Raw genomic sequence first — 27,228 nt, forward strand, 5'->3', positions numbered from 1 at the left:
CCCCCCCCCCTTACTTCAAAGTGCAGCAACGGTTTAAATTCAGTTTCTAACATGACTGAAAAAGTTTGTCGTCACCCAGTCTGAAAACCCCATCCCGCCCCTCAGGATTGTGACGTCATTTATGGACGACCCCCTAATAAAAAAAACACCAGGAGTGGAGGGGGGGGGGGGGTTCGTCGAAGGTGGATGCGTGTGGACGGTGGGAGGAAGTGGTTCTAAAAAAATTTGGTCGTCATAAATGGATGACTCGTATGTGTCGTTTCTCTAAAACCAGGCTCTGACTCAGCCTACTTCGTCATTGACCAATCAAACGGCGACATCACACTCAACTCTAAAATTGATGTGGATCCTGCACGGGCGAACATTGTCTATCGTCCAGTGCTCCGTGGTGAGTAGCACACATGTTAAGTACTACATGGTGAGTAGCACACATGTTAAGTACTACATGCTGAGTAGCATACATGTTAAGTACTACATGGTGAGTAGCACACTTGTTAAGTACTACATGGTGAGTAGCTAACATGTTAAGTACTACATGCTGAGTAGCATACATGTTAAGTACTTCATGCTGAGTAGCACACATGTTAAGTACTACATGGTGAGTAGCACACATGTTAAGTACTACATATGAGTAGCACACATGTTAAGCACTACATGGTAAATGGTGAATAGCAAGCAAGTAGAAAGTACTATTTATTAGTTGCGCTTTTGCGAACTTAGCTTCATCTGTCGGTTATTGTACTGTATCTTTTTTATGAAAACAAATTTATTTTAATTGGTTTCAAATTAAAGATAGCTTTATAAATATATTATAGTCTCTGATGGCACAAAATCAGCCACTATGACCTTGACCCTTACGGTACAAGATATCAATGACAACACCCCTTCATGTTCACCAGCGATTGTTTACAAGTCTCTTCAAGAGGGCGCCACTAGTAAGTAGAACATTTAACTAAGAAGCCACTAGAAAACTTTAAAACCGCCTACATGCATCAGGGACTCTTCTGAAAGTATGGTCCCAAGTTTTAAAAACTAACATAAATATTGATCATATAACTCTATTAGAGTTACCTGGCTAGTTTTTGTAAAAGAAAACATTTTAGAAATATTGTTTTTAAATTTAAACAATTTAAAAAAGTCTAGTGACAATTTTAGCGCAATTTCCTTGTGTTATCTAAAAATAGCTCTGTCGTAGCGTAAATCAAGAGCAGGGTTAGTAAAACCATTGGTTAGTTATTAAAACGTTTTTTATTTTTAAAAAATTCAGTATTTTACATGTTTTATTTACAATAGAGTAACATGACTAAAAACCATTGCGCGCCCAGCTACCGAACGTGACGTCGCAGCCATTGAACGTGATGGCGCAGCTATTGAACGTGATGACGCGTGTGGTGTGGTTGCATAAAATGCCTACTAATTCGGTCCAAATTTTAATTAATTCAAAAAAAAAGGTTGTAACCGAACGAAAGGATATTTTTGAAAACTTTCTTCGGCAATATTGTTCTAAATTATGGCAGGAATCGATTGGTACATATTTCAAGTCGCTAAGGGGTCTGGTTGCCGAGATATGGGCCAAAAACGGCATTTTTCGAGGTTTTTTGGCTTTTCCGGGAAATCCATGAAAGAAACCCGGAATTTTTATGGCCTATGTTAATCCTCGTAACTTGCTTAACATAACTGCTTTTGGAACTAGTCCTCGATATTGCTTCGTTGAGGAGGAGATACGACTTAAAGCTGCGGACACACATCCATCCATCTATTCATCCATTCCCAGAAAAGACGATTTAATAAACGCAATTCTCCAGAATGGAAATTGCGCTAAAAAATTTTTATGCTAAATATTATGGTATTTTACCATACATATTTTGAAAAATATCTTACTCTATTTAAGTTAGTTTAGAGGTTTAGAGTTATACTCTCTCGTTTATTTATCTCTCCAAGTACATGCCTTTATACTCTCTCACCTATTTATCTCTCCAAGTACATGCCTTTATACTCTCTCGTCTATTTATCTCTCCAGGTACCGGCCCTTATACTCTCTCGTCTATTTATCTCTCCAGGTACCGGCCTTTATATACTCTCGTCTATTTATCTCTCCAGGTACCGGCCTTTATATCCTCTCGTCTATTTATCTCTCCAGGTACCGGCCTTTATATCCTCTCGTCTATTTATCTCTCCAGGTACCGGCCTTTATATCCTCTCGTCTATTTATCTCTCCAGGTACCGGCCTTTATATACTCTCGTCTATTTATCTCTTCAGGTACCGGCCTTTATATCCTCTCGTCTATTTATCTCTCCAGGTACCGGCCTTTATACTCTCTCGTCTATTTATCTCTCCAGGTACCGGCCTTTATACCCTCTCGTCTATTTATCTCTCCAGGTACCGGCCTTTATACCCTCTCGTCTATTTATCTCTCCAGGTACCGGCCTTTATATACTCTCGTCTATTTATCTCTCCAGGTACCGGCCTTTATATCCTCTCGTCTATTTATCTCTCCAGGTACCGGCCTTTATACCCTCTCGTCTATTTATCTCTCCAGGTACCGGCCTTTATACCCTCTCGTCTATTTATCTCTCCAGGTACCGGCCTTTATACCCTCTCGTCTATTTATCTCTCCAGGTACCGGCCTTTATATCCTCTCGTCTATTTATCTCTCCAGGTACCGGCCTTTATATCCTCTCGTCTATTTATCTCTCCAGGTACCGGCCTTTATACTCTCTCGTCTATTTATCTCTCCAGGTACCGGCCTTTATACCCTCTCGTCTATTTATCTCTCCAGGTACCGGCCTTTATATCCTCTCGTCTATTTATCTCTCCAGGTACCGGCCTTTATATCCTCTCGTCTATTTATCTCTCCAGGTACCGGCCTTTATACTCTCTCGTCTATTTATCTCTCCAGGTACCGGCCTTTATATCCTCTCGTCTATTTATCTCTCCAGGTACCGGCCTTTATACTCTCTCGTCTATTTATCTCTCAAGGTACCGGCCTTTATACCCTCTCGTCTATTTATCTCTCCAGGTACCGGCCTTTATATCCTCTCGTCTATTTATCTCTCCAGGTACCGGCCTTTATATCCTCTCGTCTATTTATCTCTCCAGGTACCGGCCTTTATATCCTCTCGTCTATTTATCTCTCCAGGTACCGGCCTTTATATCCTCTCGTCTATTTATCTGTCCAGGTACCGGCCTTTATATCCTCTCGTCTATTTATCTCTCCAGGTACCGGCCTTTATATCCTCTCGTCTATTTATCTCTCCAGGTACCGGCCTTTATACCCTCTCGTCTATTTATCTCTCCAGGTACCGGCCTTTATATCCTCTCGTCTATTTATCTCTCCAGGTACCGGCCTTTATATCCTCTCGTCTATTTATCTCTCCAGGTACCGGCCTTTATACCCTCTCGTCTATTTATCTCTCCAGGTACCGGCCCTTATACTCTCTCGTCTATTTATCTCTCCAGGTACCGGCCTTTATATACTCTCGTCTATTTATCTCTCCAGGTACCGGCCTTTATATCCTCTCGTCTATTTATCTCTCCAGGTACCGGCCTTTATATACTCTCGTCTATTTATCTCTCCAGGTACCGGCCTTTATACTCTCTCGTCTATTTATTTGTCCAGGTACCGGCCTTTATACCCTCTCGTCTATTTATCTCTCCAGGTACCGGCCTTTATACTCTCGTCTATTTATCTCTCCAGGTACCGGCCTTTATACTCTCTCGTCTATTTATCTCTCCAGGTACCGGCCTTTATATCCTCTCGTCTATTTATCTCTCCAGGTACCGGCCTTAATATCCTCTCGTCTATTTATCTCTCCAGGTACCGGCCTTTATATCCTCTCGTCTATTTATCTGTCCAGGTACCGGCCTTTATACCCTCTCGTCTATTTATCTCTCCAGGTACCGGCCTTTATACCCTCTCGTCTATTTATCTCTCCAGGTACCGGCCTTTATATACTCTCGTCTATTTATCTCTCCAGGTACCGGCCCTTATACTCTCTCGTCTATTTATTTGTCCAGGTACCGGCCTTTATACCCTCTCGTCTATTTATCTCTCCAGGTACCGGCCTTTATATCCTCTCGTCTATTTATCTCTCCAGGTACCGGCCTTTATATCCTCTCGTCTATTTATCTCTCCAGGTACCGGCCCTTATACTCTCTCGTCTATTTATCTCTCCAGGTACCGGCCTTTATACCCTCTCGTCTATTTATCTCTCCAGGTACCGGCCTTTATACCCTCTCGTCTATTTATCTCTCCAGGTACCGGCCCTTATACTCTCTCGTCTATTTATTTGTCCAGGTACCGGCCTTTATACCCTCTCGTCTATTTATCTCTCCAGGTACCGGCCTTTATATCCTCTCGTCTATTTATCTCTCCAGGTACCGGCCCTTATACTCTCTCGTCTATTTATCTCTCCAGGTACCGGCCTTTATACCCTCTCGTCTATTTATCTCTCCAGGTACCGGCCCTTATACTCTCTCGTCTATTTATCTCTCCAGGTACCGGCCTTTATACCCTCTCGTCTATTTATCTGTCCAGGTACCGGCCTTTATATCCTCTCGTCTATGTATCTGTCCAGGTACCGGCCTTTATACCCTCTCGTCTATTTATCTCTCCAGGTACCGGCCTTTATATCCTCTCGTCTATTTATCTATCCAGGTACCGGCCTTTATACTCTCGTCTATTTATCTCTCCAGGTACCGGCCTTTATATCCTCTCGTCTATTTATCTATCCAGGTACCGGCCTTTATACTCTCGTCTATTTATCTCTCCAGGTACCGGCCTTTATATCCTCTCGTCTATTTATCTCTCCAGGTACCGGCCTTTATACCATCTCGTCTATTTATCTCTCCAGGTACCGGCCTTTATATCCTCTCGTCTATTTATCTCTCCAGGTACCGGCCTTTATACCATCTCGTCTATTTATCTGTCCAGGTACCGGCCTTTATACCCTCTCGTCTATTTATCTCTCCAGGTACCGGCCTTTATATCCTCTCGTCTATTTATCTCTCCAGGTACCGGCCTTTATATCCTCTCGTCTATTTATCTCTCCAGGTACCGGCCTTTATACCCTCTCGTCTATTTATCTGTCCAGGTACCGGCCTTTATATCCTCTCGTCTATTTATCTCTCCAGGTACCGGCCTTTATATCCTCTCGTCTATTTATCTCTCCAGGTACCGGCCTTTATATCCTCTCGTCTATTTATCTCTCCAGGTACCGGCCTTTATATCCTCTCGTCTATTTATCTCTCCAGGTACCGGCCTTTATATCCTCTCGTCTATTTATCTCTCCAGGTACCGGCCTTTATATCCTCTCGTCTATTTATCTCTCCAGGTACCGGTCTTTATATCCTCTCGTCTATTTATCTCTCCAGGTACCGGCCTCTACACCTTAACCTGCTCCGATAGAGATGCTGGGGCCAACAGCAACCTGGTCTACTCCATCCAGTCAGGGGACACCAGCAAATTTAGGTTGGTTTATAGGCTTATATAAACCTTCGTTTAGATTATCTCAACCTCGATTGTGGTAACTGATTAAGATCTGTTAAAGTAAGGTTATACATCAACATTAAATTATTTTAAATTTCAAGAATCTGAAAAGCAGTTTGTTTGTTCATTTGTTCTTGTTTTTTAAATATTAACATTAGCTAAATTGAAATTCGGCTCAAGTGAATTTTATGTTTTTAAATTAGTTGAATAGATTTAATCTAAATTTCGAATTCATTCAAAATTGATATTTTTCCAGCGTGGACATTTCTGGTAAGATCAAGGTGGACAACGCCGTGGACTATGAGACTGTGACGTCAGAGACGCTAGAGATCAAAGTGTCTGACTCACCTACAGATACGTCACTCACCAGATCAACCACAGTCACTGTCATCGTGTCGGTTAGTAGGACACAGACTTTCTTTCAAACATCTCCTGGGGGGGGGGGAGAGATTGCTTATAATTTATATAGAAAATAAATACTCTAACCAATCCCCCCTTGAAAGTTTCAAGTGCACTCCCCCCCCCCTTCTATACAATAAATATTATGTTCTGTTTGTTTAATTATACCATTTTAAATAGCTATTAAGTATAATGAAAGCCTAGGTTTCTATAACAACTAAATATAATGAAAGCTTAGGTTTCTATAAGAACTAAATATAATGAAAGCCTAGGTTTCTATAACAACTAAGTATAATGAAAGCCTAGGTTTCTATAACAACTAAGTATAATGAAAGCCTAGGTTTCTATAACAACTAAATATAATGAAAGCCTATGTTTCTGTAACAATTAAGTAGGCCTATAACTGAGTTGTATATCTGCTGCAGATAACTCCAGTGAATGACAACACTCCACAATGGGCGACATGGTCACCTGCCCTCACCTCCAACACCTACCACGTGTCAGAGAATGTCGCCGTAGGGACGACTTTATTCGTCATGTCGGCTAAAGACGCTGACAAAGACGTTGGTGGAACTCTGACTTACAGCATCAAGATTTCGTCTGATCGTAAGTCAACTCTTAGCGTCACGCAAGAATTTTAATGTTTACAAACTCTCAAATAATAAATTGTTGTGTTTTAAATTACTAGAGTAAAATAACTACTTCTTTGCCTTGAAGTTTTTCCCACACTTTTCCAGCTAGCAAGTTTGCCATGGACTCGACCACAGGTGCGGTCACTTTAAAGAGTGGACTTGACCGTGAGAATGGCGTCGTTTCCTACACCCTTGAACTTGCGGTAAGAAAATTATATCCAAGTTTGTTACTAGTCAAGTGGTATGTTGTTTTGTTTATAAGCGAACATCCTTATAACCCACGGGTCAAAACACCTCAATGGTAGCCATGACGCTAGGCTGGTGGACTGTGGTGAAGTGGGAGGGGGGGGGGAGTTGTGAATAGATCAATCTTAATGGTCCCGTGCTAATGTTGCTTGTTGGTGGCACATCGTCCTAATATAGCACCCGTAGTGTTCCTACGTTTATTTCACTCATCAATCACACAACAGGTCGCTTAGTGAAAGATTTATCGTGCGTTCCTTTGGAGTTGAAAAATTAAAGCTGGACCCAGTCGCGTCACAAGGCGGGGTGTGGGGGATGTCCGGACTGCACCGTGTGATACTATCCGGGATAGGGGCGATAACTTGCCTATATTTTAGTTTATCATCACCGGATGGTAGAGCGGGCTACTGCTAATCCGAAAGTCTCGAGTTCGGATCTCCAGCTGAGCTTTGTTGGGTCTCTGACTCACGTTGGGGAAACAAAGCGGCAGGGCATAGTGTTGACCACACTATCCCTTCATATGCCGTGGTCGCAGGAACATAGGATAACTGTTAGTATACCACACATAGTGTAACTTTTGTTGGGGTGGGTGGGGGGGGGGGGGGACGCCCTGGATTACCACACCGGGTTGCACCCGACCTAGTAACGCCACTGCTCAGTTTTAAAGGCTAGCTTAAAATCAAACATTGTGGAGCTAGACACGTAGAATCAGGCAGTGGGCGTGGCATGGTCTAGATCAAATCATGACTGAAAATGTGGTTCACCGAATATGTACTTCGGATTCCGGCCCGACATTTTCAGAGATTCGCAGTAGGCCGTTTTTTTTTCTTTTGAGTGCCAGCTAGGCGGTCAATTAAGATTGTATTAAAATAAATCGAACTGTTAATTAAAATATACTCCCAGTTATTTAATTAAAAATTAGTTTCAATAGATGTATGAAACAAATTACTTTAATTAATTGTGTTTATGTTCATCACATCCCAGGTGACTGATGGAACCACAGCACTCTCTGCCACAGTGACACTTAGCGTTGATGGATACAATGACAATGTTCCCGTGTTTTCTTCTACACCTTTCTCTATCAAGTTGATAGGTGAAGCCGCTGCAAAAACAGGCTCAGTTTGTACTACGGTGGGTTGATCGTTGATAAACTAGATTGTTGATAACTATATAGGAGCCCACTAGATATGTTACAGTAAGTTGAAAATTGATTAACTAGATAATTGATAAACTAGATGGTTGATAACTAGAGGTGACCATCATATTGACTGTATAGGGGCGTACTTGATGTGTCAGTGAGTAGGACATTGATTAAATAGAGGTGACTACGGTCTGTTGATACCTCATTTCTTACTGCAGTTCCAAACATTAGCTCTTACGCATTTTTTGGGTGGTATTTCTGTCACAATTAAGTAAAACCTATGCAACAACTGGCAACTTGTTATTTTCTTGTATACAGAGCACAAAAATGTACACAAAAATCAAATGAAATTTTGAGTTTTCGCCGTTTTACACTTCCATACTTTATCGTATATAGATCTACGGAGTATAGAAGACTCTAATACGCGACAAAAAAGCAAAAGCAAGATTTTATTAACTAGATCTAGTCCCTGATTAGGAAAAACATTGTTTTGCATTTTATCAGCGTGCATGTGTGTCTGTAAATTTGGTTACTTGAGTTCCGTGCAAGTAATGTCGACAAAATTTCATACATAGGTAATGTATCACATGTTTAGTTTTATTTCAACATTCAAGCTAATTCCATCACGCGAAAATTGCACTTATTTTACTTACGGTTTGTCAATAACTTGGGTACCTTTTAGTTAGACTAATTGGTTTGTATTGCATTGTATGCGCAGGTTTCTAACAACTTTTGAAAGATTTTTGGTAACCGGAAGTATAATTTAATCTATTTCAATGGGAACACAATAACTTGAGTATACTCCATTATTTATTTCTGTATAAGCTGATAATTTTACTTTATGAATATCCCGCTTAAGCTAAACTTTGATCCTACAAATCCTGATTTTCGCTAGCCACTGTGTCTTGTAGGATTGAAACTACCGCGAGAGGAGGTGAAAATATATATTTTCTATTTGAGTTCTCATTTCCTCTTTTTTTTTTAATTTACGATGTGGAGGGCGGAGGGAGGCAAAAAAAAATCGGATGTCTGAAAAAAAAAAACAGTTGTTCATCACGTTCCAGAGAAATACTGGTATCGTTTGTTATAATCCCCTATAGAAGTTGTGTGGTAGTGGATCACTTTGTCCTATAGAAATCCAGATACAGTTTGTCATTATGCCCTATAGAAATATTGTTGTAGTGGATCACTTTGTCCTATAGAAATCCAGATACAGTTTGTCATTATGCCCTATAGAAATATTGTGGTAGTGGATCACTTTGTCCTATAGAAATCCAGATACAGTTTGTCATTATGCCCTATAGAAATATTGTTGTAGTGGATCACTTTGTCCTATAGAAATCCAGATACAGTTTGTCATTATGCCCTATAGAAATATTGTGGTAGTGGATCACTTTGTCCTATAGAAATCCAGATACAGTTTGTCATTATGCCCTATAGAAGTATTGTTGTAGTTATCACCTTTGTGTATTGTTGCTCAGGTTGCCGCCACTGATGCTGATATAGATCCTTCATCAACTTTAACCTTCAGTGTTGACGGCGTGTCTCCAGGCTCTGGTAAGTCTTGTCCACTTGACCGTCCCATCCTGAACATAACACTATGACTTACTCGTCTCAGACTAAACCTAGCACCAAAACTTACCCATCCCATACTAAACATATCACTAAGACTTACCTTTCATGCTAAACCTAGCACCAAAACTTACCCATCCCAGACTAAACCTAGCACCAAAACCTACCCATCCCATACTAAACCTAGCACCAAAACTTACCCATCCCATACTAAACCTAGCACCAAAACTTACCCATCCCAGACTAAACCTAGCACCAAAACTTATCCATCCCATACTAAACATATCACTAAGACTTACCTGTCATGCTAAACCTAGCACCAAAACTTACCCATCCCTCCCATAATAAACCTAGAACTAAAATTAACTGTCCTAGCCTTAAGACCACCATGACGGACGAACGAGCAGATATCTACCACCCAGAGGCGGGGCGGGAGCGGGGCGGGGGGTGCGGACCGCACCGAGTGACACCCTTTAGGGGGGTGACACCAAGGCAAAAAATTGCAAAATGTCCAGACTATAGTTTAACATCGTTACTATTAAGTCTGCAGTGATTATAGCTTACACACATACATGTACCCGTATGTGGCTTATATTTAAGTTATAGTTCTATGCAGAGGCGTAGCGACCCTTCCCGGCGCCCGGGGACAAACTTTCGATTTGCACCCCCCCCCCTCAAAATTTCGCTTTGCACCCCCCTCAAACTTTCGATTTGCACATCCCCCCCCCCCTCTCAAGCTTTCAATTTATTTTTCCATATAAGTCCCCACCGCCCCCCCCCCTCGCTACGCCTCTGGTTCTATGTAGGCCGACACACACACACACACATATATATAAATAAATAAATAAATAAATAAATATATATATATATATATATATATATATATATATATATATATATATATATATAATATATATATAAATATATAAATATATATATATATACATATATATATATATATATATATATATATATATATATATATATATATATATATATATATATATATATATATATATATATATATATATATATATATATATATATATATATATACTTTGTTTCTTGGGGGTGGGGTGGGGGGAGACACCACGAAGTACCGTACCGGGAGACACCGACCTAGCGACGCCACTGCTACCACCAACTATCCAAACTAGCTGTACCACTACCAGATTTATGCTTCTAATGTTTGTTTTTATAACTTTCCCCTCAAACGATATTAAGAAAAAATTACTGTCTTTGTACTGTTAGTAGGCCCATTTCGCACTCACATACACCATACTAACACATTTCACACATACGCACACAACCATACATACACACTTTCCCAATTATTTTATTATTTTAAACTGTGGACACTTTAGTTTCTCCAATATAAATAAGACCAAGTATATTTTTAAAAAAATAATAATAACTTAACGGATTGGGGAAAACAACAATATTTATAACCTGAATGAAGAATTAAAACGTTAAACTTAAAGATAAATAACTCTCAAAATGCTATTATATTTAGCATGCAGGGGCGTAGCGAGGGGGGGGGGGGCGGGGGGTGCGGACCGCACCGGGTGTCACCATTTAGGGGGGTGACACCAAGGCAAAAAATAGCAAAATATATAAAGAAAAACTTGAAAGTTTGTCCCCGGGAAGGGTCGCAACGTCTCTGGGGGGGGGGGGGGGGGTGACACCATTAAGTGCCGCACCGGGTGACACCCGACCTCGCTACGCCACTGTTAGCATGTGATGTTTCTCTATAAGCCATTGTCACAATATATTACGTTATTTTAATGGCAAAAGTTTACAAATAGTAGTAGGTTATCTGCCTTCTAATACATTAGTTGGAAAAATCGTAAGCTTTGGTCTTTAGTACGTCCAAACGTTAAACAATGTTATAGATTTTAAAAGCGCATTTGCATAATTATAATCAAACATATTTGCGAGTATGGCTAGATTTATTTCTTTTCAATCGATTTCTTGCATAACATCTCTGGACAAATGACAGTATGTAAATTTCACAAAACAGTGTCAAAAACTACTCAACATATAGGCTAACCGTGTAATAATAAAGTTTTTGCTCTGGTCAGTCGGTGACTGGCTGTTTGCAGGGCCTGTACTTCAGTTCAACACTGACTTTGACCTGGATGTTGTGGGAACATCAGCTCTTCAAGTTCTACGGGTAGGTTATATATATATATATATATATATATATATATATATATATATATATATATATATATATATATATATATGTATATATATATATATATATATATATATATATATATATATATATATATATATATATATATATATATATATATGCTTCTTGGGAAGGGGGTGGGTGTCCCCCCCCCTATACCCGAAGAGATGCCTGAAAGAAACTTTTCCCCTATTTGGATATTCAAACGGGAACAACGTGGGTCTCGTAAATATTAGTAAAGGTATCCAATAGATAATAAAGTGGCCCATGCTTTTCTTTATTGTTATTTAAATGGTAGTCTATTACTAAATATTTAAAGAAACTCATTTATTTTCTACTTTTTAGCGCATTAGTATATAAAAGCTTGTTATTAAAACGTTTTTTATGATTTTTTTTATTGCACAATTGATGATTCCTGGTTGTGAGTTAAGGAATTGTTGCGCAGCATGACCAATAAAAGAAGTATGAGTGACACTTTTTACAAACCTTGTCGTTGATCACGAATTGAACAATCGGAAAATACACGTAAATTAGGGATTGCGCAATAAGGATTGATGAGCGGTGGAAGATTTCATCCACTTTTATACTTTGAGCTGCAAAAAAAAAAAAAAATGGAAATTTATGTGATGATCCATCTGTTCTTCTTCTTCTTCGTTCTTAATTATTAGTGTTGAAGGGGATCGAGATATATGTGCCAGTGGGTTTGATCTCGAGTCTTTTTCGAATTTATCAACCATGAGCTTTTTGCCGACTCGACCACGCCTCCGACGCAATTAAGGATACGTGTCAACTGGTTAAGCGCTATTGAGGCCATTGACTCCGATTTCAGCCTGCTTTTCTTTTTGGATTTGCTTCCATAGCCTTTGTCCAATCAAGAACAAGCTACAAGGCAGCAGTTGTTTTATTTTGGAGTTGTCTCTCCTAGAAGAGTGGCTGTCCCCAGCAGCTAACGAGTCTCATCTGCCCGAGGGTTCGAACTCGGGACTTTTCGGTTCAGCAACCATGAGCTTTATCGACTTAACCACGCCGACCCTAATCCATCTGTTGAACGTCCATGCCCACAGCTTGTTTTAGCGACTGGTATGGGGGAGGAAGAAATCTATCTGTTATTAAGCTGAAATCCGAGCTTCTTGGTTTTGAACAACATTTACCATCGTGTATTTTACAATCTGAGTCAAATAGTGGCTAGTTCTCACATGAATATCGTGCAAACTCTGGTCATTTCAGAGCGGAGAATTTTCTAACAGTTCTGACGCTTCTTTTCTGTGTGCGCTTTTTTCTCTTTGCGCTTTTTTCTCTTTGCGCTTTTTTCTGTGTGCCTTTTTTTTTTCTTTGCGCTTTTTTTCGTGTGCGCTTTTTTCTCTTTGCGCTTTTTTCCGTTTGCGCTTTTTTCTGTTTGCACTTTTTTCTGTGTGCGCTTTTTTCTGTTTGCGCTTTTTTCTCTTTGCGCTTTTTTCTGTGTGCGCTTTTTTCTCTTAGTGCTTTTTTCCGTGTGCGCTTTTTTCCGTTGCGCTTTTTGTTTTACGCTTTTTTTCCGTTGCGCATTTTTCCGTTGCGGTTTTTTCTGGGAACCCGAAAATATAGCCCTTTTCATTTTCCTCCACTTGTCAACGACTTCTTTTTGGAAAATCTTTTTACTCTTTTATGATCTGCCAGTACGTAGGACGTAGGCATAAAAATACACTGGAGCATTTTATTTCTATCCATGATTAACCAAAACAACTTTAGTGACTGTTGAATATAAAGATAGTTCAACCAAAACGAATATGGCAAAGATAGATCTACGGCTAAAATAAAATTTTGAAGTTAATTTTATTTCAGCTGATTGTAAAAGACGGCGGCTCACCGGAACTGACAGGGACAGCAACTCTGACAGTCAGCATTGTAGCAGACAACGAATTTGCTCCAACCATTCAATCCCAGACTGCTGGAGATGTAACGGTCAGCCTAACAATTAGTTTTACATGAATCTAGATCTAGGCTAGATCTAGATAATCTTTTTTTATCTAGATCTAGATCTAGTCTAGATCTAGAAATCTAGTCTAGATCTAGATCTAGATGGTCTAGCTCACTAGCAAGTAGCTAGACTAGTCTAGATCTAATATCAGTATCTAGATCTAGATCATCTAGATCTAGATCTAGATCTAGATGTAGATAAAAAAAGATTATATATAGTCTAGAATTCTAGATCTATACTATTACTATAATAATACTAATTATATTATATAATATATAGAATCTAGATCTAGATCTAGATCTAGTATTTATTTAGAATTCTAGATCTAGACTATTCTAGATCTAGATCTAGATTCTATCTTAGATATAATATAATAATTAATATTCTATCTATCATCACTATAAGACTATAAGTAAGAGTATAACACTAGAAATCTAAGTCTTACATTTTTTTTTACACAAAAATCTACCAGGTACCTGAGAATGAGGCTATTGGCACATCTGTGGCTGAAGTTGTTGGACAGGACAAAGATTTGGGAACAGAGGGACAACTTGTCTATAGATTCTGTGAGTCATGATTAATGGATTCATTGAGATTTTTATTTTTGCTACCATTGTTCTTAACCAGAAAATAGAAAAAATTATATTATAAGGTAGGTTAGTAGTAAGTTAGTAGAAGGGTTGTTTTTATAAGGGCAGAAGATATCTCAAGGTAGTCTTTGCTAGTGTGCTCTCCAACTCCAGTTTTTGTTCCAACCCAATCATATCCCTATCTTTACCCTCAGCCTTATTCTAAACCTGACCATAGTGATCCTGATAGTAAGTAAAAATAACATCATACAATTGTATGATCTTATCACCATTTTTATAAGAACAAAAACAATCTAAGAATGTTACTTATGCAAGTCATTTTTCTAAAATCAGTTTGATCAGATTTTTAAACTTTGACCTACAATTAGGATTGATGAATTAGGTGTTTAAGTTGTTACTCTAAGGATTTAAAATATGCACCAATATAGGCCCTAATGTATGCTGAAAGTTTTCTGAGCATAGAGTTTCATTTTATTCAGTGTCAGTCTATATTATTCTTTACTGTTCATTTTATTACCTCCTAGTGAAATATTGACAGCTTATATCGAGTTGACAGTCTTTTGTTGATATCTTGAGTGATTTTACAAAACAATTGTCATGTAATCATACATAATATTCTATGTTTTTCTGAAACTATATGTAATGTAGTGAATTGCATCTTACAATGTTTCATATAATTTTTATTTCTAGCATCAGGGAATATAAATGATGCCTTCACAATAGATTCCAGTGGAATTATAAAAACTCAACAAACATTGGATTATGACACTGGTACAAAAACATATACACTTGTAGTTGAAATCAAGGACTCTGGAAATGCTCCCATACAGTAAGATAATATTTCTTAATGGATTTGTACTTTGTGATACTAAGAAGCATTTTATCTTATAGTTTAAATATATCTGCTATCTACATCATATACTAAATGAATTTAAAGCTTTAATAGTTTGTATTTAATTAAATACTTTAAAAATCCTATTTAGAATTTACTTTTCTCACAGTTCAATTTTGTTTCAGTGAGCTTGGTCCTTTTAAAGTGATGGATGCTTATAGGAAATTTATTCAATTTACGTCTCTTTTTTTTCAAACTACAGGCCCGTATGAACTTCTCATTTTTTAATTCCTCAGTTCAGTTTCTGCCACAGTGACCATTAAAGTGACAGATGTCAATGACAACCAGCCAACATGTCCAAGCTACTTTAAATATGTGACATTGCTTGAAACATCTCCAGCTGACAGCGAGGTATGGTTTTAGTGCGAAGCAATTGATCCCTTATATATCACATTCAATTGGCTAGATTAGCATCTATGATGAATCATATGATATATAATATATTGCTTAAATAAAGTAGAATAGTAGAAATAAAAGGACAAATTATGGTACAGATATGTTATGTTTTTACAGCAAAGTAATTCAAATTTATGAATAATTTTTAAAAATTTTATTTCCTTAATTTAAAACAAAAAAAAGTTGTTCTATACAAGAGATATAATACAAAAATGTTTAATTGTTTTATTTGTCTAGGTGTTGACCATGTCCTGCACTGATGCTGACTCAACAGACACACTCACTTACAGTGTTACTACACCATTTTATTTCCCTGCTTCACCAAACCAAAACAAAATGGAATTACAATCAGGTAAACAATATTTCAACTCTGATGACATACTGTTTATTTACAAAAGATAATTATATTCAAAGGTGCAACAATCTTACAGTTAGTTAGACTGGAGGGTTCAAACAAATTTTTCTCTCTTAGCATCTGTCATTTTACTGATATAATTTTCTCTCTCTCACTGTCTTCTGATATAAATTTCTAGAACTATTGTTGACTGATATAATTCCCCCCCACTTGTTGTCTACTGATAGAATTTTCTCTCTCCCCACCTGTTAACTGATAGAATTTTCTCTCTTCAGTTGTTGACTATGACTCAGGCACTACATCCTATGATGTGGACGTGACAGTCTCTGATGGAACCCACACACAGACTGTCAAAGTCCATGTCCAGCTGCTGCCAGTGAATGAGTTTACCCCAGCTTTCCCTGCAACACCACTATCTGTGTCAGTGGCAGAAGGAACTGTGTCAAACCCAATCACAACTTACACAGCTACAGACAGTGATGCAAGTCCACACAACATTGTGTCCTATAGCATAGTGTCAGGTAAATATAGGATTTAAGGTATCCCTGTATGTCCCATATAAAGAAACCAGATTAAATACTTATGCTAAATTAAACTTTTGTTTCTCTAGTGACCAACTCAGGAACTTCCTTATTTGCTGTTGACTCTGCAACAGGGGAGATAAATCTAAAGTCAGCTCTGGATTATGAATCTTTACCAACTGGTGATAAGCAATATGTGCTGGTTATTGTTGCTACTGATGGTGGAGGTCTGGCGGTATGTTGATGCTCTACGTAGGACTAAATGCTTACATTTTTTTACATGTCACAAGTGAAAGAAATAGTAAAACACTAAACTTGTGATATTAATTAGCCTACAAAAAACATTATTCACTATTATTATTGGCTTTTGTTATGTAAGTTTAAAATCACAGCATGCTGTTTTGTTATTAATTTTACTAGGGTACTGGCACAGTGACAGTGGTAGTGACAGATGTAAATGACAAAGCCCCTGTATGCACACAGTACACTTACTCATTTAATATCAATGAGGGAACAGGTAGGCTTTTATGGTGTTTTTTTTAAACGTGTGTTAATGAGTAGAATTGAATAATACAAGTTACAGAAAATGTTAGGGAATGTTATAAAAGATTAAATTTAAAGTTTTTAAAAACAGTTTTGATATTTTTTAAATTACCTAGTATTACTTAATATCAATGTATTAGGTTTTATGTCAAACGTTGATTTATTATTTATCAGGACCTTCAGAAAATGTACTTAATATATTAAATTTTGCGACTAATAAAAGAATATATAGTTTTCTTTTGTTTATTCAGCATGTAAGCAATGGTAAGTCTCAACTGTATATCAACAATTCCTAACTTGATTTGTGTAATTGATATCAAAATGAATAAGCCTCAAATGTTTTGTTTAGCCTCCCAAACACTGATCAACAACTTGGGCTGTACTGATGAAGATACCCAAACTCCAGTCTACACACTCAACCAAGCTCCAAGTACACAGTTCTCCCTGGCATCTGGCAAACTAACATTAAACAGTAAGTTCTTTGCTTCAATGGCAAACTGACATTAGACAGTAAGTTATTTGCTTCAATGGCAAACTGACATTAGATAGTAAGTTATTTCCTTCAATGGCAAACTGACATTAGACAGTAAGTTATTTACTTCAATGGCAAACTGACATTAGACAGTAAGTTATTTCCTTCAATGGCAAGCTGACATTAGACAGTAAGTTATTTACTTCAATGGCAAACTGACATTAGGCAGTAAGTTATTTACTTCAACTTCAATGGCAAACTAACATTAGGCAGTAAGTTATTTCCTTCAATGGCAAACTAACATTAGGCAGTAAGTTATTTACTTCAACTTCAATGGCAAACTAACATTAGGCAGTAAGTTATTTGCTTCAACTTTAATGGCAAACTAACATTAGACAGTAAGTTATTTCCTTCAATGGCAAACTAACATTAGGCAGTAAGTTATTTACTTCAACTTCAATGGCAAACTAACATTAGGCAGTAAGTTATTTGCTTCAACTTTAATGGCAAACTAACATTAGACAGTAAGTTATTTCCTTCAATGGCAAACTAACATTAGGCAGTAAGTTATTTACTTCAACTTCCATGGCAAACTAACATTAGGCAGTAAGTTATTTACTTCAATGGCAAACTAACATTAGACAGTAAGTTATTTACTTCCCTTGAAAACTGACATGATAGTAAGTTGTTCACTTCACTTGGAAACTAGCATTAGACAGTGTGTCATTTTATTTTTCATGGATACTTACAATATTTTCCATAAGGCCCAAAATTTAATTATTTTAATGCTAGGAAAAGTATCTCTTTAACTGAAGCTGTTTCTATCCATAGCTGCCCTGGACTATGAGAGTGGCACATCCCACACTTTGACCATCACAGTAGAAGATCATGGCACTCCTGTAAAAACTTCAACTGTCTCTGTGTTTATCACTGTTGTCAATATCAATGATGGAGGTCCTACATTTTCAGCTGTATCCACTGTCACAGTTGATGAGACAGATGCCATTGGGTCTCTTATTACAGGTACCTCCCTGAAACTTTGAGCAATTTTATTACTTTCTTGAAAAAATGATCTTAATCAATGTGTTAGTAAAACATCAAATGTTCCCCAGTTGTCACAGCTACAGACCCTGATGGCACAGATCCCATCTTTGGAGATCCACAGTACAGCATCATTGGTGGGGACACCAACCAGCAATTTACTATTGATGTCAGCAATGGCCAGATCACTACTAGAAAACTTTTGGACTATGAACTCATCCAGTCATACAGTTTGACCATTCAGGTAAGACAGACATTTCACTATTCCCTTCCTGCCACAAAACTTTTTTGTACATCTATCTCTCTTTCTCTCACACTGTACCGTAATCTAATATTGATTCTATATTATTTCTAAGCTAGTCTTTGCTTTACTACTTAGAAACAAACAAAAAAATTATTTAATGCTAATTAGAACAAATGTGCAGTGGGGTTTTATTTGCACAAATTCATAAAATTGAATTTATTATTTTCTAACAGGCCAAAGAAAGAGGGGGAGCTAACTCTGCAACAGTAACTGTATCTGTCCAACTAAATGATATCAACGATGAGAAGCCAACATGCAGCCCCAATCCATTTTTAATAACTGTTATGGAAAACAAGCCAGCAGGTTTTTCAGTCCAGACTTTTGCTTGTTCAGACAGGGATGCCAGTACTATCTTAACATACAGCTTAACAACAGGGGACAGCACTCTTTTTAAAGTGAACTTTTTCACATATTTACTTTGTAGAGATTTATTATATAAAAAAGAAAATATTTAAACAGCTATATACTATTATTAACTTTCTTATACTTAGATGGTGATTTACTTAAATACATAAAACTGTTTAGAAATGTGTGTTCACCACTTTAACTATAGCTGTATAAAACTTTCAGATGAACTCCAACACTTTAGAACTTCAGTCTAAGCTTGACTTTAGTGCAGCACAGAGCTATAACCTAATCATCACTGCATCTGACTCAGTTGCCTCCCATGATTTACAAATTACTGGAACTATTATTGTAGGCAGTGTTAATGATGGGCCTCCTGTATTTCAAAATGGTTAGCTTTCTTTTCACTAATATCTATTTAACTATTAATTTTAATTAAAATTTATTTACTTATGATTGGAGATATGCTTTAGTCAAGCAATACTTCTGATCTTTTGGGTTAAGTGAAACATGAATTAATTTAGTTACGGTAAGTAACAAATGGGAAAGGATCCATATGTTGTATCATGGGCTTACATTAAAAACAGTCTAACTAATAACCATTAAAATTATCTTAACTTTCATTTAATTGTTTCATTAATTAATTACTTTCTTTAGTTAACTAATCAGTTTTTTCCACCATCATTAGTTCCCTACCAGGTGAGTACCAGTGAAGCCACCTCTCTGTCAACTGTCATCCTGCAAGTTACAGCAATAGATCCAGACCCTAACACAGATCTCTATGGTCAAGTGAAGTACTCATTCCAACTGACATACCCACAGTTTTTTATTGATCAGGACAATGGAAAGGTAAAGAAATTATGTGAACTTAATGGCATAACTATGACTAGAGTAGACTGTTACATTGAATTTGTTACTCTCTTGTACTAATTAAAATCCTACATAAAATAATAATCCTTTATTGATACTGAAAAACTAAAGAACTTATATTCTAAAAACTTTAATCTGTTTCAAAAATTAGTTACTACTTTTGTGCAATTAGGCCCTAGACATGTGGGCTAAAACTAAGTAGCAATTATTGATTGTGTACTTTATTAACTGTGTTAGGTATTCACTTTTTCCCATAAAATAGATTAAAATTGTAATGAAAACAACAGTTTAATTAGTAAAAACATTTGAAAGTAAATCAGATTACATAAATTGTGACAAAATATCTTTCAGATTTCTGTAGTTGAACAGCTGGACAGAGAAACCACTGCCCTATACACTCTTGTGGTCATTGCTTCTGATGGTGACACATCAAGTTCTGACACATCAACAGTGACTGTTACTGTCACTGACAGTAATGACAACACACCCAAGTTTTCTCAGAGCACATACAGGTAACTTTGGTATATCATAATACCTGTGAGAAAAGCTAAGATCAGTAAATAGACTAATGGACAAGATCTCTGAAGCTGTAAAACTTTCCTTAGTTTTTTCCTCTGTTTGATTTTTTTCTGTTGATCAATTATAATAAGGTATGGTATGATATGTCCAGCAAAAGAATTAATATAAAAATGGCACATTTTTTTTCAACTTTAAGCCCTTATTTCTGTTGAATCTTTCCAACATGTCCAAAAGTTGCGTACCTGTTAAGCTGTTTGCAATCTATTGTTTTCATTATTTAAAGATGAGCTTATTTAAAAAATCTAATATATGATATATTTTGATTGGTACCTAAAAATAATTGTATTGATAGTGTATCTCTACCTGAGACCATCACAACTGGAACCACAGTTCAGACAGTGTCAGCAACAGATGCTGATGATCCTGCCACAGATTATGGGAAGTTTTCATTTGCTTTATGTATGTTTACATTGATTTATTTTACATACTGCATAGTTCTTTAAGATATTCAATGCTTAAATTGTTTAATGAAAGGAAACGGATCTGTTAATAAAATAATATTTAATCAATGGATCTGTTAGTTAAGCTTTTTAAAAGGTGCTTTTGTATTTAGAAATACAACTTCTTTTTTCCAATTTTTCACTTTAAGTATTTTTTTTTATTTTAGAATAGAAAAAAAATTGATTATGTTTTTATAACTTTGTACAGTATTCAACCAATTCTCTCCCCTAGCTGGCAGTTCAAAGTTTACAATAGACTCAACAACTGGAGTTATTACAAACAATGTGGATCTGACAGCGGACTCTGGGACAACAAAATACACTCTTCTGGTCACAGCTACAGGTAAAGTAGCATACATTATGGGCCTCTTTATCAGTTTTAGGGAGTAGATGGGGATGATAAAGTTTACAGTTTTAAAAATTCATTTTGCAATGTTATATTTGTTTGGTGTTAACTAAAAAAAAATTGAAATCATCAGACAACAAAGGCTTGGCTGGTGCCCTAACTGGCTCAGCTGTTGTCATAGTTACTGTTACTGCAGTCAACCAGTATGACCCAACCTTTGCTTCATCCACTGTTACACAAGTTGTTAATGAAAACCAGTATGCAATAGGAGATGTCATTGTGTTGGTATGGCTGAGTTTTTTTGTTTGAATTAATTTTACTTAAATCTTTTTAAAATAACTTATTAGCGTGATTATATGTTTCAGGTATTTTTAAAAATTGAAATTCTATAACACCTATAAAAACTATAAGACTACTGTTTTAAGGGCATAAAATTCTTTCATGATTATTTTGTATGTATTCTTGTTAAGTTATTTTTTAAAATTAGTTTCATAACATTTTTAAAATTTCTGCCCTGATATTGTTTCCTCTCCTACAGCTGACAGCAACTGATGCTGATATAGGACAAGATGGGCAAGTAACTCTCACATTTGTAAGTCCCCAAACCAAATTCTACCTGACACAAAATGGCAATGTGGCTGAAGTACGTCTGTCACAAAATTTAGACTTTGACCAAGGGGATACATCATTTGTGTTTTATGTCAAGGCCACAGGTGAAAACAGTGTCAACAATGTGTTGTTTTTTTAATTTAATATTTCTAACTGTATCTTAATGATACATTTTAAACAACTGACTACATGTTTTTTTTTTTTATTATATTTTCAGCTGTAATATTATGATACAATTTTAATAATTAACTACATTTTTGGTTTAACTTAAAATTATAGAATGTGATAAGAAACAATGTTGAAAAAAACATCAAAAATGACTAATGAGATAATTATCTGTCTACAGATTCTGGTAGTCCAGCTAGGTCAGCAACATGTACTGTGACCATCACTGTTAATGATGTGAATGACAATGCCCCACTGTGTACCAGCACAATGGTTGTGCATGTAACAGAAGGACAGACCAACATTGCAACACTCAACTGTCAGGATGCAGATGCTGGTACAACTCTTGCTTACCAACACATCAGGTGAGGCCCCGGTTATTTACCAATAAAATGTTTATAATATCCAGAATTCTGATTATTGCATTTGAATTTTAGCTGTTTGTTAGGATGTCTTCAACTTTAACATTTTCCTAAAAAGTACTGGGTACTTTAACATTTTTTATCTTTATTAATAAATGAATTAAGTCACAACTAGTTTATTAAACTGTTTATAATAGTTATCTCTTAATAATTATAAATGAAATACAGCACCACTCCAAGCACAATATCCCCTACTGTGTCAGCGGGTTTGGTCACAGTGTCAACAGCATTAGATTATGAAACTGGAACACAGTACACAATATTAATAAAGGTAACTTTTTAGCCCTAAACTCATCTATCTTACCCATTTGTGGTCCTCCTTCACTCTTCTGGAAGAATTCGCCTTAGTGTCCACTTCACTCTGATTTAGAATGTAAAGCATTCAACCCCATACCATTGTGCTTAAGTTAAACCTGTTTTGTTTACTCTCTGCACATTTGCTTTGGTCAGTAAAATGTAGTGGACAGTTTTACAATGTAGGTGTTGGTTATTTGATTTACCCACCTTATCAATAGTAAGAGAGTTGCTGCACCACTACTGCCATTTAAATATAAATACTATGTAGAACTTGAACCACTTAGGTCACCACAGTTATAGATGCAATTCAATTGAGGCAAAGGCTCAACAGTCTTTTCTTATTTGTTTAGATCATATGATGATCAAATCTCCAAAATACGAAAGGCTACTAGACAAGATTATTTTTCATCTATAATCTTACTTTTTCACAACCAAGACAAGACTGACTAACTTTTCAATTTTTACACTAACAACCCTATATCACCATGGTTCATGCTCTGTCACAGTCATTCTTTAATTTAAAATTCCCAAAATAATACACTACCTGCACGCTATAACACAGACTGATGTAATCCAGAAATATTTAGATGTCATTATGGCACCAAGCAAACAGGACAGAATTTGAAAACAATTTAACCTTTTCATTTCATGTTTTACTTAAGGTTAAACATGCACTCATTAATTCAGAAAAAGTAGGTTTAAATTGTTTTTATAAATATTTATTAGGTGTCTGATAATGGAAGTCCAGTAAAGAGTACAACAGTGACCATAATTTTATATGTCACTGACCTGAATGACAATGACCCAACAATAAATGGACCATTCACATTCACTGTGGCTGAAAACCAAGTAGCCAGCAGCAGTGTCTTGTACACTGTTGATGCCAAAAGTAATGATGGACCAACAGATGTACTCACCTACTTGCTCTCAGATACAACTTATTTCCAGGTTTCTTGTAAGTCAACGTGTTAATTAATGCAAATTTTGTACTATTAACTAAATTTGTTTCTTTTAAAATTTTCTTTGAATTCTTAATTTTACCTTGGATCACCATCAATATAGAATATATTTAAACTATATTTGATAAAAGGTTTGTTTAAATGTTGATTTGTACTGTTTAGCTATTGCTAAATATAATATTTATGGTAAAATAAAAAATATATATTACATTTCAGTTAATTTAATACATAATTTAATACATATTACAAACACAGCATCTGGTGAAATATCACTGAAGACAAATGCTCCTGATTATGAAACTGTTGGTGCCACTTACAACATGATCATCTATGTCAAAGATTCAGCCAATCCTACTGTACGCACAGCATCTCAGACTCTCACAGTCACCGTAACGGATGTCAATGACATGTGGTATATTTTGGGGTTTTTAAAACTTATAATAGTCCTATAAAAGTAGATTTTATGACAGAAGACAATGTAAGAGAAGTTGTATATTTTTTGGTTTTAAAACTTATAATAGTCCTATAAAAGTAGATTTTATGACAGAAGACATTTTAAGTGAAATCACATAGGTGCATGGGGTGGTGAGGTAGTTTTTTAGAACATAAAATTACTCACTGAAAAGTTTCATATTTTCTTATTGAATTCAAGCCTGTAGAATATGCATCTAGCTATTTATGTCCATTCATATATATATATATATATATATATATATATATATATATATATATATATATATATATATATATATATATATATGTTTAAATATATATTTTTTATATATTTTTTTTATAAATATAGTATATATATATATGTAATATTAATGCTATATTTATATATATTATATAAAATATATTTATTTTATGTATTTATATTTATCTTATATATATTTATAAATATAATATTTATTTATTTTATATATACATATATAAAATAAAAACAGTATGTATATATATATATATATATATATATATATGTATATATATATATATGTATGAATTTTTCTCATCAGTTCAGGATAATTTCCTTAAACATTTCTATCACAGGCCAGTTTTCAACCCAAGGACTTATTCAGCCTCACTGGCTGAGAGTGTCTCAACAGGAACAGCAGTGACACCTGTAACTGCTACAGATGGAGACACCACTGCAGCATACCACACCATAACATACACAATCACCAGTGGTAACACAGGCGGTGTATGGAGGTAATTTGACCATTTTATACTTGGTTTTCTAATTATTGCATTTATTTTTTTAAGGGCCTCATAATATTTTAATCTTGAAATCAGTCTTTTTAAAAAAAATTTAAACATCTTAATCAGACATCATATATATAATAAGCAAATATCACCTGTATTTGTAGTAATCTTAATTTGTATTCAATCTTAATGTTTAAGCTTCCAATATCGTGTTTAAGGTACTATGAGTAAAGCCACTAGTGAATCCAACGTCTCTTTTTGTAAATTGTTCACCATTATTCCTCCTCAACTTTTGTCTCTGTTTCAATGAACAAGCAAAATAATTAAATTAATATTTAGAGAACTTTACTTTAAAAAATAGATTCATCAATGAATATTTATATAATCATGATTGTTCAAATATGCATTATTGTGTTTTTCCAATACACAAATTATACTTATTACACAATTTATACAGTTATATAGTTATGAGGTGACAAGATGTTCATCCACATTAGGGATTGTAATTGTATGTTGAAACCACCATTTGAAAATAGTTTATAAAATAAAACAGTTTTTTTTTTTAAATTTTACTCCAGTACTTTGCCAAGTCAAGTAATTTGTATTTTTTTTTAGTTCTTTAAGTTGTCTTAAAAATATAGTGAATATCTTGTTGGATTCCATTGAAAAAGTCTGTGATAGATACATATATTTTAGAACAGAGCCAATACAATGTGACGTATACATTCTGAAGATAAAGCAGATGAAACTAAAGATGTAAAAGTTATCTATATTATATTTTTTTCCTAATCTGAAACCAGCATTGACAACACAGGAGCTGTAAAAACTACAGCAACCTTGGATTATGAAACTGTGACCTCATACAACCTGGTAATCCAAGCTAGTGATGGGACACATTCTGCTACAGCCAACTATGTTATCAGTGTCACACCTGTTAATGAATATGATCCAGTTTTTTCACCTGCCTCAGATACAAAGTCAATCAATGAAAATGTGGCCTTAGGAACCACTCTTGCTACAGTCAGTAATTGTTTAACTCTTTTACATTTTAATTCTTTGAAAGGTATTTTAAAGATAGCACTTGTCATTACAAATAGTTATATTTCAATCTTTGTAAAGACTGTTTTTAATTGACCATAACTTTATGTCAGCTAAAACAGCAAGTATTAAATATATCCAGGTCTCAGCTACAGACAGTGATAAAGGGAATGATGGTGTTGTTGTTTACAGCATAGATACAGGTTTGTTTTTGTTTTTTCGTATGTTCAGTTTTTAATAGGGGTGGGACATGTTTATTAACTACCCATAAGTCATGATTTATATTTTGAAGTACAAAATGTTAATTTACTTGAACTAAAAAAAATATTTTCAGGACCCTTTACCATTGATTCCTCCACCGGTGTTATTACTGTGTCTGGTGACTTAAACAGAGAACTACATACTTCATATACTCTCACTGTACAGGCTGTAGACAAGGGGACACCATCCAAATCTGGCTCACTCATACTTACAGGTTTCTTTCCCTTTAGCCAAAATTTTTGTTTTGTTTTACAAATTAATTTGATACTTTAATTCTTTTAAATTTGTTTTAATTTTAAAAGTTTTTATGCTTACTGTTTTATACTAACCATTGTAAGTGACTTTTTTAAAATAAACTTTTCAGTTAATATAAATGATGTGAATGACAATACACCATACTGCTCTGCCAGTTTGTACTCTGCTTCTATCCTGGAATCTTCCACTTCTGGAACATCTGTGGCCACCTTGGTTTGTCATGATGATGATTTTGATCCAGCTTACCTAAACAATGCTTTAACTTACACAATTAGTAAGTGGTCACAGTTCATATTCAAGGAAAAATAGAAAAATATGTTGTTTTTTTTTTACAGTAAAACAAAAATAAAAGAGGTGTTTTAGCTAAAACTAATTATGTTTTTAGTTTACACACTATGAAATAAAACAATGTAATACTTTATAAAATAATTTTTTAAAATTTTGATCCCAGTATCAGGCTCAAGCTTGTTTGTTGTGGATTCTGCTGGAGCCATCACAGTAAAATCAGGAGCCACATTTGACAAAGAAACATCAGCATCAGAAACAATAATTGTTCATGTCATTGACAAGTCTACTTTGTCTAAACTCACTTTCACTGCCACAGGGCTTGTCACTATTTTAGGTAAATACTGGAATAATTTCAGACTGTAGTTATCTCATTTGTTAAATTTTATGGTAAAATGCAATTTGAATCCTTA

General features: G+C 35.7%; 1 protein-coding gene across 1 annotated transcript in view; it reads left to right on the top strand.

The window, feature by feature from the left end:
* LOC131949788 (protocadherin Fat 4) overlaps positions 1 to 27,228 on the top strand; it is a 49,498-nt gene that overhangs the window by 3,046 nt on the left and 19,224 nt on the right. Inside the window, exons 4-41 of the mRNA XM_059311739.1 lie at positions 275 to 388; positions 816 to 935; positions 5,375 to 5,471; positions 5,746 to 5,887; positions 6,314 to 6,494; positions 6,626 to 6,723; positions 7,748 to 7,894; positions 9,386 to 9,461; positions 11,558 to 11,649; positions 13,495 to 13,614; positions 14,103 to 14,196; positions 14,911 to 15,049; positions 15,349 to 15,463; positions 15,746 to 15,860; positions 16,139 to 16,384; positions 16,474 to 16,619; positions 16,805 to 16,901; positions 17,277 to 17,399; positions 18,231 to 18,422; positions 18,512 to 18,684; positions 18,918 to 19,139; positions 19,315 to 19,480; positions 19,778 to 19,938; positions 20,311 to 20,471; positions 20,831 to 20,937; positions 21,211 to 21,321; positions 21,458 to 21,609; positions 21,863 to 22,037; positions 22,280 to 22,463; positions 22,689 to 22,791; positions 23,544 to 23,772; positions 24,032 to 24,188; positions 24,824 to 24,982; positions 25,777 to 25,996; positions 26,157 to 26,217; positions 26,349 to 26,489; positions 26,640 to 26,804; positions 26,982 to 27,152. Of these exons, the coding sequence (XP_059167722.1) occupies positions 275 to 388; positions 816 to 935; positions 5,375 to 5,471; positions 5,746 to 5,887; positions 6,314 to 6,494; positions 6,626 to 6,723; positions 7,748 to 7,894; positions 9,386 to 9,461; positions 11,558 to 11,649; positions 13,495 to 13,614; positions 14,103 to 14,196; positions 14,911 to 15,049; positions 15,349 to 15,463; positions 15,746 to 15,860; positions 16,139 to 16,384; positions 16,474 to 16,619; positions 16,805 to 16,901; positions 17,277 to 17,399; positions 18,231 to 18,422; positions 18,512 to 18,684; positions 18,918 to 19,139; positions 19,315 to 19,480; positions 19,778 to 19,938; positions 20,311 to 20,471; positions 20,831 to 20,937; positions 21,211 to 21,321; positions 21,458 to 21,609; positions 21,863 to 22,037; positions 22,280 to 22,463; positions 22,689 to 22,791; positions 23,544 to 23,772; positions 24,032 to 24,188; positions 24,824 to 24,982; positions 25,777 to 25,996; positions 26,157 to 26,217; positions 26,349 to 26,489; positions 26,640 to 26,804; positions 26,982 to 27,152 (5,472 nt within the window). The remainder of the gene's footprint in view (positions 1 to 274; positions 389 to 815; positions 936 to 5,374; positions 5,472 to 5,745; positions 5,888 to 6,313; positions 6,495 to 6,625; positions 6,724 to 7,747; positions 7,895 to 9,385; positions 9,462 to 11,557; positions 11,650 to 13,494; positions 13,615 to 14,102; positions 14,197 to 14,910; positions 15,050 to 15,348; positions 15,464 to 15,745; positions 15,861 to 16,138; positions 16,385 to 16,473; positions 16,620 to 16,804; positions 16,902 to 17,276; positions 17,400 to 18,230; positions 18,423 to 18,511; positions 18,685 to 18,917; positions 19,140 to 19,314; positions 19,481 to 19,777; positions 19,939 to 20,310; positions 20,472 to 20,830; positions 20,938 to 21,210; positions 21,322 to 21,457; positions 21,610 to 21,862; positions 22,038 to 22,279; positions 22,464 to 22,688; positions 22,792 to 23,543; positions 23,773 to 24,031; positions 24,189 to 24,823; positions 24,983 to 25,776; positions 25,997 to 26,156; positions 26,218 to 26,348; positions 26,490 to 26,639; positions 26,805 to 26,981; positions 27,153 to 27,228) is intronic.

The sequence above is a fragment of the Physella acuta genome, unplaced genomic scaffold (genome assembly GCF_028476545.2).
Source record: "Physella acuta isolate Inbredline_101_S28 unplaced genomic scaffold, ASM2847654v3 ptg000714l, whole genome shotgun sequence".
In the NCBI taxonomy this organism is placed as follows: domain Eukaryota; kingdom Metazoa; phylum Mollusca; class Gastropoda; family Physidae; genus Physella; species Physella acuta.